The sequence below is a fragment of the Rhipicephalus sanguineus genome, chromosome 1 (genome assembly GCF_013339695.2).
Source record: "Rhipicephalus sanguineus isolate Rsan-2018 chromosome 1, BIME_Rsan_1.4, whole genome shotgun sequence".
Lineage (NCBI taxonomy): Eukaryota > Metazoa > Arthropoda > Arachnida > Ixodida > Ixodidae > Rhipicephalus > Rhipicephalus sanguineus.
In genome coordinates, this window is record NC_051176.1 from 339,794,627 (window position 1) to 339,806,801 (window position 12,175).

The 12,175-nt window shown below is 43.6% G+C and overlaps 1 protein-coding gene across 1 annotated transcript; it reads left to right on the forward strand.

Moving 5' to 3' along the window:
* LOC119379614 (uncharacterized) lies at positions 1 to 9,800 on the forward strand. The gene is given in 5 exon segments (XM_049412034.1): positions 1 to 397; positions 1,111 to 1,261; positions 1,263 to 1,409; positions 3,021 to 3,958; positions 9,495 to 9,800. Coding segments are annotated over 5 exon segments (1,554 nt in total). The 5' UTR covers positions 1 to 314; the 3' UTR covers positions 9,730 to 9,800.
* Positions 9,801 to 12,175: the final 2,375 nt, after the last annotated feature.

Consider the following 12,175-nt stretch of genomic DNA (forward strand, 5'->3'; position numbering starts at 1 on the left):
TGGCCGCAGGAGGGATCGGAGGGATGTGTGGTGGAGCGCGAGATGGGCAGGGATGCAGGAATCTTAGCGGCGCGCAGCCGGCGCTTTGCTTCGCAGTTACATGTGCCTAGCCTTTCCCGACTGACACGGCATGAAGTTTGAAAGTATCCAGTCAAGTGTACTACGGTGTCGAAATAGGTGATCGAACGTAAACGTTGTGGTCGTTGCTTTGTGAAGTTCGCAGGCATCATTGACTGGCGTGAAAGAAGCCTACAGATACCGCGTGCGTCTGCTTCCGCCAGGGAACTGGCCGCCAAGAGCACAGTTTTGGTAAAATGATTAAAGCAAAGTGCACGTGGAAGGTTCAAGGCGACCGTCCTGTGTCTGACGCAATTGTATACTTCGAAGACAATGAAAAGTAAGTTCGACTGCTGTGCATCGTCCACTGCGTTCCCTCGCTTTCGGCCATGTGCGCGTGTCATCTGCTATGAAGCAAAGCAAGCGTTATTAAAGATTACATGTAAGTTTACGCTTTGTAGAGTGATTGCCCGGCAGGAACTAGGCAGAAATAATATCATCGTGCCGCAAACTTCCTTTTCTTGCAGTTGCTTGATGTCCTGACTAATCCCGTGGCGAATAGTCTATTTTTATCTCATCTCTGTGTGGGCGCGGCGATGCCAAGTCCTGAAGTCTGGGGTGAATGGATGAACTAGATAATTGCCCTTGAGATGCATGTACATTTTTATAGCAGGGACATGCCATTTCAGCATTGAAAAATAGCGTGTTTACATCTAGGGTAAATGCTGTTTCGTTTTGGCGCACAGGATCGACCGCAATTTACGAAGTTTATTGTCGCCCCTATTCCGAGAAGTGCCTCTATGAACTTTAGGCCCATTGCTTCATACAGAGCACACACCTATATAATATTGTGTGTAGACTTATGACTGATTTATCTGAGAGTAAAGAGGAAAGGCTGAATTTTATGTATAGATTTTTCCTAGCTGGCTGTTGCTGCGTGTGCTTGTGCGACAATTAGAAATGTGTACTTATAATATCCTAAATTATGCATTATGTTCTGAACCATAGCGGACAAAGCTCATTCGTGTTTTTTTTTTTCTGCCTGCCCTGTAGCATTGACCTCGAGGATGCGATTTCTGCTGAAAATTGTGTCCAATTGGAAGCACCGGTTGCGGATGATGTCACTGGTAACTACATTGTCCCGGCCTGCCAGGTCTTCTTGTTCTGTGGTGAGACACATCAGATGAGTAGTGTGTCTATTCTAGTCCGAGGCAAGGGTCATAGAAGTCTACGGTTACCATGGAGAATACTTAAGCACCCTGAAAAACGAGCTTATGGAAGAAGTGGATGGCATGTCTGTATTTCGAGGTGACCTTAACCTTACAAGACCTCTTAAGGAATGCTGCTTGAAAGTAAGTATAATTTTTTTTAGGTTGCACATTTTTTATGTATGCATTGCATGCAAAATGAAAGCATCAAGTCTTATGTTTAGGATATTGATCATGCTGTGTCCATAACTTGACAATCATAACTTGTCAATTTCTGTAATACACAGAGATGTGCCACAGGGGTTAGTCCACTCCTGTTTTTAATTTCTTTGGACAACCTCAATTTCTTCTAACATTCACCTTTTTACTGATGATTATGCCATTTTTCATGAACTAACTGATGGTAACGATAGTTTATGCCTCCAATCTGATCTAAATACCAATGTAGCTTCGTGCAGCACATGTCGAATGCATTTAAAGCAAGGTTCGAGATTGGGTTCGTTGGTAATCCATCTTGAACAAACAGCACAGGAATGGACAAAGAAGGGAACAAAGACAGCGCTTGTCTTTGTTCCTGTCTTTGTCCGTTGCCGCTCCTGCGCTGTTTGTTGAAGAATGGATTTAAATATTAAAAAATGTAAAGAAATGCATGTTACTAGCAGTCCTAACAGCCCATTAATATACTACCTTAACAACATTCCTCTCGATTCAGCCAATCGTTATAAATACTTGGGCATTCATGTCACATCTATCTATCTCGGGCATTTCACATTCAATACATTACTAATAATGCTAACCGTATGTTAGGCGACATACTTCGTAACTTTTCGAAAGCACCATCTGTTCTAATATTACTTCTGTAGAAAGCATTAGTATGTTCCAAACTCGAATACACTCCATGTGTATATGGTACTCACCATGATAACTTGATTACATTACCTGGACTTGTACAGAATAACTACATGCATTTCGTTCTTTCTATTTATAACTGTACTGCCAGTGTAACATCAACAAAATCCAAGCTAGCCCTTCCTTCTCTTGCTTCAAGCCGCAAAATAACTCAGTTGTCTGTATTAAGCAAATTATTACATCATCCTACGCCTCATGACTCGCTAATTCTTACAGCTCAGTGTATCACATCACATTGACCACCGCCATAAGGTTGACATTGAACTTTGTAACACCGAGTCTTTTACTGATCTCTTGCCTCGTACATCATCAAACTGGAACCACCTTCCAGAGGAAATTGTTACTGTTACTGACCACCAGCTTTTGTGACAGCCTCTAGCTAGTATTGTATAACTGGATTAAAAACTTACATTTGTACATTTACCTATTGTATTTTATTTTCTCACTATGCACAGCTAACATTTTATAATTAGGATTATTTGTAAATTTTTGTTGCTGTATTTCTTGTCTTTTCTCTTTATTTACTTTGTAACCACACCCCTCTGTAATGCTGCTCTGCCTTGAGGGTAACATGAATAAGTAAATAAATAAGAGCAACTTTGCACCACTTACAAACATAAAGCAACCAGAAGGACAGTTATTTCTCATGGCAGTAGGAGTGTAGTCAGGATTTTATTTTGGGGGGGAAGGGGGGGGGGGGGTAGAAATAAATTTTTAAATAAACAGAAAGCCAGTTAAAAATTATAACAATAATTTGACATTAGTTTTTCAGTGTATTATATAGAAATTATTCAATACTATTTGCGGTGTAATTTATTTTTTGCATGCCTACTTTTGTACTTGCAGTTCATCCCTATGAAGTCTAAAGATTCGATGTGGCTGTATGGAATCAAAGTGGTGGTTCAGGAAAAGCCAAGGCCAGACACACTGCAGTTGTTTCCAACTTCCATGCCTCTGAAAGATGTTGAAGAGAGGCTAGAAGCATCAGGGGCACAGCTGAGTGAGAAAGCCGAGAACCTTAAGCGAATGATGGAACTGTTTCAGGGAAGCAGCGGTATGTTTTCAGCGGCTGCGATGTCGCCCGTTTTTGCCGGATTTTCAGCATTATCCCGTGGAGCACCGCAACAAGTTCCAGACGGCATGGCACAGTTTTACAACATGTTCCAAAACGCTGGTCTCAAATCTCAAATGCAGCAAACGTCTACAAAGCCGGCACCCAAACTTTCACTTGCTGCTGAGTCAACTAGAGAGGCTGCGCTGCCAGTCTCGAGCAGCACAGGAGCTGTCGAGAGCAGCCAGGATGGTCTGCTTGCAGGTATACTGAAGCTTCTGGAAAATCACACGGCCAAGCAACAACCTCAGCACGAACCTCCACCTCAGGCTGTAGCAAAGGCTAAAGTAGGTGCCTCAGAGTCGGCATCCTTGGACAAGGAATTTATTCTGGAGCTACTTGAAAAATCTGGTGTCCTGAACAAGCAGACTGCCACGGTACTTCTTGAAGAAATAATTCAGAAAACTGGAGCCACAGTACAGCTAAACCAGTCGCACGGAGATGCTGAAAAAAAGTCCACAAATATTCCTGTTGCAGACGTTGCATCCGAACAACCAAAGGTTGCAGCTGAAAATAATATACTCGAGACGATGTCAAAGGCAACTGGGACTGATAACAAGCCATCCAAGGAGACTGGTTCACAGACTGATCAGCCTGAACCAGTGCCGACAGCCAACGAAGAACTACAGCTGGTACCAGCACCACTAACAATGGAAGCCCTTCAAAAGCAGAGGTAAAGTGTGTTTTTCTGTTGTACAAATTTTTCTCTATATAAGAACTCTGTGCAGTGATTACGGTTTTGCATTTAATGTTTTATTTATTGTGCCCAGTTTTGTTTCAGTGGCAGCAACTACAGTTTATAACCACATGAACTGAGAAATGTGTCACATGGTTGACGAAACCTGAGGCACATGTCATTTGCAAAAATAGTAACGCAACATGTTCACCATTCAAACTGATCACATCTTAATTAAGCTGCAGGGTAAATGTTTATATAAAAAGGTTGAAGGGAATCGTCATTAAAGAATGGGTGTTCTAACTTCTTAGTCCCCCAGTTACCCAATTGGGTAGCTGGCTTAAAGTATTTTTCAGAATATGCTCGGAAGTAATTATGACAAATAATCAGTCCTCGATATAATGCCTGGTGCATGCAGATATGTATGGCAGTGATTTAAGTGCATTATTTTTGTCAGCTTTTGTAAAAATCGGCATCAGTTTGGTGTACACCATTGTATAGTCTAAAGACGACAAAAAGTGCCCGTGAAGTGCCTTGTATATCACAAGCTATCATGAAAATCTAGAATTCAGGTTCAGCATGTGAGCCACTGATGTAATTTTGCAAGTTCACTTGTGTGTTTCAGCCTATAAAAATGGTTTTTAATACAAGAAATCTGAGGAGACAGCTACTTTTTTCGTCTATGTAGAGTTCCTGCTTTAGCATCCAACTGAGATATATTTTTTAAATGGGCTCATGATGTCCCTTTTGGCAATGAGAACTGATTAGAAGAGTAGTGACGTCCATGGACGGGTCTTCGGGTCTGAGCATGCCAATGGTGAAATTTTTTAATCGAACATGAAAAAATGACCCCCGAATAATAAATTGAGTGTTGAATATTCCTTTTATTAATGAAGCGACACTAAGTATTAAATTTATGTGGGCTCTGTTTGGTAAAATCACTATAGTTAGCACATGCCTGTAATTGCTTCCAAATTTGGTGTCAGGATAACTGAAGAGTTTTTTTTAATAATAAAAAAAGAAAGAACAACTCTCGATTAGCTGGGGCACCACAGCAATGACCATAATGAAACAAGGAGGGAAGAGCATGTCAACAGATGCTCATAGTACAATGTTGTGCTATGAGCAGTACAATGTTGAGCCCAAGTTCTTGATACATGGACAAATGCTGCCTGCACATCCCATGTAATGAAGGCACTTTCAAAGTTTAAACAAATTCTTATATAGGCTATTTAACAGTGAGCCATTCTTATTTAATGACTATAAATTATTGAGTAGTAGCTGTCTGGCCGTGTGCACACGTCATGTGCTCACATAGGAACTGCTGCTTTTGCACAACAACTGCATCTATCCTTCTGCGCAATTCGAAACAGTCCCCACATTTTTTGTTCCATCACATTCGAGATCCTAATAAATGTTTTTATCCCTTTAGTATTCAACAGAAATGGTTATATGACAGTTTTGAATAGTAAATTCTAGAAACGAATACAAATTAACAGGGATTGTAGATATGTATTAGGAAGTTCATATGGTGGAAAACAAAACAGACACTGACCAAAGTGAACTTTATTTTGAAATGTGATGTTTCAGCCTCTTTTTTGTGGGAGCTTTGTTAAGAACAAAGAGGATAACCAGGAACAGTGTTATGCTATATGCGACGTACACATGATGTAGGGAGTGTAAGTAGATTGAAAAACACATCCTGCGGAAAGCTGACACGGCTATGAACTGCTCTGCCAAATACTACAGTCGTGCGCGCCGCGTAAAGGCCACAAGCGGAGCGCGAAGTTGCCGTTTCCCCCAGGCGCCCTCTTTCAAACAGAGGCCGGTTCTCACTCTCGTCGGTGGGCGGGGCATCTGGCAGTTTACGTCGCAAGAGACATAGCATGCTTATTGGCCGATAGCCGACGTAAATCGAGAGCGGCGTTCGGATCAGATGCGCTTCTTGCCGCGGCGTGCCGCCACTTGCCGGCGCCGCACTCCTCAGTACACGGTAGCCGCACTCGCGCAAGCGAATCACAGCGGGAGAGCGATCGCGTTTCATGACGCGCACTGACGTAACTTCTTTCCCCCGTGTCATCCCTCCCTGTCTAGCTTCGAGTGCGCTCGTCGGCACGAGAAAAGAGAGAAAGCGCTGGGAGCGTGCGCCAAACCCCCGTAACTCCGCTGATTCTTGACGGATTCGAGAAATTTTTGCGGCAATCGATTCGGGAGGCAGTAAACTCTGATACTAAGGTCATTAGATCATTACTTGGAAAAGTGGTTCATGACCCCTTTAAGATTCATATTGTCTTATTCCAAGGTATGGGCAGTTATCGCGATAAGAAATGTCTCGAAATGAAGGTATTGGCTTAGATTTCATGTGTGAGAACATCAGCACTGTCTCAGTCTGTTTGTGGATAATTTTTCACTTTGATCTTTGGCATCAGTTTTGTTTTTCGCTATGATTCTTCCCAACCATTCAAGATTTTGTAACACTCTTGACTTCAGAAATTTCAAATATTTGCACACAGAAGTCTAGTTATGGGTTTCCAGTTTTTAAAATGGTCATGTATACTAGATTGACCGACTTCAATTTATTTGTTCATATTGCCTGATAACACTAGCAATGCCGCAAAGTTCTTTGCTAGCATGTAAGCATTTCTAACTGCAACTCCACACTTTTCCTAAAGTGGAAAAATCTAGGTTATGATAAGTTAAGCTGGTGTCTAACGCAGCTGTGCACAAATTCAAATAGTTGCAAGAAAACCAACCCACATCTATACTTGCCACTTGTTGTGCCATTTGTGCATTTTATTTTTGGCTTAATGTTGCAAAGAGCCCCATCCAAACCTTATTGCAGATATTGGAAACAGGTCCTGGTGTTGGCTACTGGTTTTTATATAAAGTGCAGGTGAAGTTCATATGGAATTTATCATCACTGAGCAGCACTACAGGAACATACAAAGATAGAACATCAGGACAATCGCTGACTGTGCTCTCTGTCCTTTCTTTTGTGTTTGTTACCAAAAATGCAATGCCGAGGCAGTGACGTCAACCTTTGTACTCCTATGCCACAGTCCATAAAGGAAGTGTTTCTTCTCTCCTGTGAAAAAGTCTATACTAGTATTATGTGAAAGTAGCCTTGAATGAAAAGCTGGTGTGAGCACGAAACATAGGCTACAAAAAACCACGTGACCTCTCAAGCATGGCGCGAGCTGCTCACACTTCATCTCTGCGAAAGCGTGAAGCCAAGGTCATAAATAAGATGAAGAAGGCGATCCCTTGGCGCAGCAGACATCATGGAAAGCTTCTGCGAAATGGTGCCAACTACTTGGCGAGTATAAAAAAAGCAGCATTCGCTTGACTCGCCCTATTGATGGCTATGGTACGGTGATAGCAGACTTGGCAGTAATGAAATTACAGTACATTACTTTTGCTGTAATGAGTAATGTAATGAAATACTTTTGTGGACTTGTAATTTAATAATGTAATGAATCACTTCATGTGAGTAATTTCAAGAAAATTATTCAATACTTTCCCAATTACTTTTGACTAAAATGTAGCATGTCTGATTCCCTTAGTGAATAAAAAATTACCATGAAAGGAAGGAGAAATAACAAAGACAAGGTAATCTGAGTGCCAATCCTCATGTGTGGGTTTTAATGTACTATATGTAATTTCAATGTGTATGTGCTGTAAATAGTGTACAGTCGGCCAAAACTAGCGCGCACGAGCGGTGACGTTGCAGCAAGCAATCGAGGAAATAAAATTTAAAGATAAGCCACACTCCCTCACTCATGAGATGAAGCCGAATAGCATGGTTAATCTGAAATGCACTGCTATGGGCAGTGGCGTAAGAGAGAAATAAACAGCGCCGTGCGTGTGTGCTTCTTTGCCGTCCGAGTTGTATACTGCGCTGTACGAGTCCCCCCGCCCTGACGAAAAAATTGCTCGCTATGCCCCCTGCTGGTAATCCGCAAACGCGAAGAAATTTGGCGGCGAACGAAAGCTCTGGTAGGGTGGCTAGAAGTTTTCTTCTACATTCTAGCCACCCTAGCTCTGGTGAACAGCAAATTGCATTGCGACTACGTGAACGCACCTCGAGCACGGTCGGTCTGAAGTATGTACGCAGGGATATCTCGCGAGCGGTGAGATATATTCCAGCCACACAGAGGTCGGGCTCGCGACCCATTTTTGGGGAGCCCCACAGCTACATGGTTTATCAGAGACATAGAAATGTGTTACGCTCTGCCACTGCCTCGCAGCCGACGTCGTTGCTAGCCCCCCCCCCCCCCCCTCTAATTGGGATTACGAACATTCGCGTTCCGGTAGTGAGCGGAGAACACACACTGCTGCAGTCGTGTCTGTACACCAATTCCATACACCAGTCTTTACAAGCACCACTGCAAACGACTCAACTTGGCCTCGAATGTCTGACATAACAATGCGATTCGCCGTCCTTGCGCATTGCAACGTATTTTTGGACGCGCTTGAAAAACAAGGATGCAGTGAGGCACCCACAAAACCACAAACGAAAGCGGTTTAGATGAAGCGGACACGATAGAAATGCCATACGGCACACAAGTTGTCACAACGCCGCGACCACTGGGGAAGCCTAGCTTATGTTTTGTCAAGTTTCTGTGACGCAGTGGGGCAGTGACAGCGCTTCACGGGAAACTTAGCTCTGTGGACGGGCTCACGACGCATGCGTCAGAACCCCGACAGTTGAGTAATGAGTTTCCCGTGAACGTGAAGCACATTGTCCCCCTGACCGTCCTTGAAATCAAATAGAGCGACATCCAACATGACAACTAACAGTGCTGATTCCATTAGAAGGGGAATTTCAAACGGCTACTACAGGCTGCTGCTAAAAACTGATGCTAAAGGTGTGATGTTACAGAAGTTTCTTGTGGTGGTAGAAAGCAAAGCATTTTCGCTTTCAGAACAAGTGCAGTGCCTTTCAGCCTTCCGCGAAATTCCTTCCACCTTTGCAAACAAGTGCAGAAGTGCAGGTGGGGCCATGCCTGGGCCTTTTTCGGGGGGGATGCTGTTGCCCGCCCAACTGTCCCTGTTAGTGTAGCGGGCTCTGGCGGGCCTTTCGATACAGGCAGCGGGTCCAGGCCGGGCTCGTAAATGCGGCCCCTGCGCAGCTCAGTTCACGCCTCTGCATCTCGGTGGTCAGCGCTTGGGTTTTGGTCAGGAAAGAAAGCAGAGGTGTTGAGGGTACTGGTCTCCCTGAAACTTGTTCTACGGGCAGATGGCACCATGGCCCGTGGAGCGATCTGCTGTCTCGTGGATTTCTTTCTTTCTCTCTCTTTTTTTTTTTTTTTTTTTTTGTCAGGAAACGACCGTTGAAAACTAAAAATTAAAAAAACCTAACAAACCTAAAAGGCTGGGATGTATGCTGTGTGTGAAAAAAATTATCTCAGAACACAAGGGTGTGTCGCTGGTGTCTTGTGTTGGAGAGCAGTGCTGAAAATACATAAGAAAGGCTATAAGGTTGGCATGGTGGTAACTATGTGTGCATGCTATTTATTTTGTGATTTCGCAGGGACGAAACGCGTGACGTGGTCGGAGCCTTGTTTCAAAATCTGCAAGATCAGTTGCTGAACATGGTAGACCGACGCTTTGAAGAAATGAAAGTCGAAATGGTTGAGAAACTGGACGGGAAAATTCAAGAAATGGAAGAGCGTATAAATGCACGCTTTGATGCTATCATCGATGCTCTTCAAGGCCAAGAGGATGACGAAGAGATATTTGAACAGCCCGAGGAAGGCTCTGTGTGAGAACGCTGCTTCAGTGCGCGCTTGTATATGGTTGTGTGCGAGGTTCAAAACTGCTTTATTTATTGTTGTGTGTGTGTTCGCGTTGTGGGGTGTTAAGTTTTGTACAAATTGCTTAGTTTAGGCACCTTGTCGAACTGGTGTGAGAGGTTTGTTAGGAACGCTTGCTAGTTTACCCGCCTTTATGCTACTGTCGGCCGCAAAAGTTTGCGGGATGTGCAGCGCGTGGCCGAGCTGAAGGAAAACTGCATTGCTGCGTCACCTACCGTGATGCAGGCGGTTGTTGAGGCTATCGGCCGCAGCCTCCGTGATTAGATCCGGCAAAGGCACGTTGTCTAAACACGCCGTCGCTAATCGCCGAGGCCTATAGCCTCAACACCCTGCCGCATCACGGTAGGTGACGCAGCAATGCAGTTTTCTGTCGCTCCGCCACGCGCAGCAGATCCCGCAAACTTTTGCGGCCGACAGTACACACTGCCGTTTCGCACGTTTCCGCATTTTGGTTGTTGATGCCGTGTAATACGGTTGCTGGCGATGGTGCGCAACCCTCAAGTCATACGACGTATGCAGGTCATTCGTTCCTTTCCATTTCTTTTTTCTTTGTTTGACTAAGGTTGCACTAAAAGTTCACCTTTTTCTGCTACATTCGCCTGGTGCCAGAGGGACATTATATTGGTTAACTCGTGCTACGTCTTCTGAACGTCGCGGCCCTTTACACTTGTGGCACGTTCAGATTACTCCCGTCTCCTGAATCCGCTTGGCAGCTACCACGTTATTTAGTGACAGACTTGGCAGTAATGACATTACAATAATGGAATTACAGTACTTAAGTTACTTTTTGCTGTAATGAGTAATGCAATGAATTAATTATGGGGGCTGTTAATTCAGTAATGTAATGAATCACTTCAAGCGAGTAACTTCAAGAAAATTTCTCATCGCTTTCCCAATTGCTTTAGAATGAGATATAGCATGCCCGCTTCTTGCATGGCATAAAAAAAATTACCAGAAGGATGAAAGAAAAATGACAAAGTTAACCTGAGTGCGAAACCTCAAGCATGGGAACCAGGCAGGCCCACAGAAAATTCGCATAGTATCCAAATTTGAAGCCTTGAATAATGTTGCTGGAAGGCCACGGCCTTCCAAACTACAGCCAAGAGGGGTCGATGAAGGCTCCACGCTTTGCTAACTGTCGGACAGCTCAGCAACACTATGCGGATGTTTCAAACTAGGGAAAGGACTTTGCTTTCGACAAAAAACGACGATAGTTTCTGTGGTCCCTGGTCCCTCTGCCGCCCAACTATTTTTTAGCCAAGCAAGCTTCGTGAAAAACGAGAAGTTGTTGCCTTGACGGTTTAGCTCCTGATCGCCAGAAAGAAGACTCGCGCCAACTTTGGTTAAGTTGCAAAGTAATTTCATTGCTTTCCAAAGTAATAGTAACTTTATTTTCGACCGGATGTAATCATTAATGTAGGTTATTTACTTTATAGGAGTAATTTCGCCATCTCTGTTTAGCGAACACATTATGGAAGGTGGTCCCATGCTGTTCTAGAACTACAGGCAGTGACACGTATTGTACGCCGTCCTGATTTATTCCGAGCTTGTGCAAGATTTTCTATACGTGAAGTTTTCTTCGCCTTTTCTCCTTTCTCGATACCCCTTTTTTCGAGCTGCTGCAATAGTTTAAAATCAACCTTCCAGCTCCTTATGTCCTTTCTTGCAAAACTATCGTGAATTGTGCAGTTTTTTTTTTTCTTTTCATTTATTGCGTGAAAGTTAAGCTCGGACTCTCACAGCAGGACAATACTTCCTTTCTTGTCTTTTTTTTTTTTTATAGCAAAAAGAGCCATATTGTACAAATGGGTGCTCTGCACCTAACACCTGCATGCATACTTGAGAGGATTCTGCATTCTGGGCACTAAAAAAAAAAGTTTTCCTTATCAAGTATGTTGTACCACCCAGCCCGAGCAGCCACCTTGTTGCACTTCCGTGCGTTTTTTTTCCCCTCGTGTTTCACGATAATTGTTCGAAACAATATTGCGGACGAACCAACGCGTTCAACCCATTACCCAGCTGTGAGTTCAGTTTACAGTAAAAGAACCTGTCATAAGCACTGGTTGCCAGCTTCGGCGACACCATTCTTTCTCGATAGCTATTGAAGGGCTGTGGTTTTAAAAGCTAGTTGGCACGAGCTCTCCGACGCCACTGACTACAGGTCCAAAAAAAAGCTAAATTTGTTCTGCCGTAAAAATTACCATGGTTAGCAGCACACCAGATTTAGATTAGTTGCCAAAACAATGCTAACCGAGTTTTAAAAAGTAATGAGTGAGGGAGTGGTATTCAGATATTCACAATCACTATTCTAATTTACTCGTGTCTGGCTGCGGCGGCCGCATTTTGGTGTAAGCGAAAATGCTTGAGGCCCGTGTGCTTAGGTTTAGGTGCACGTTAA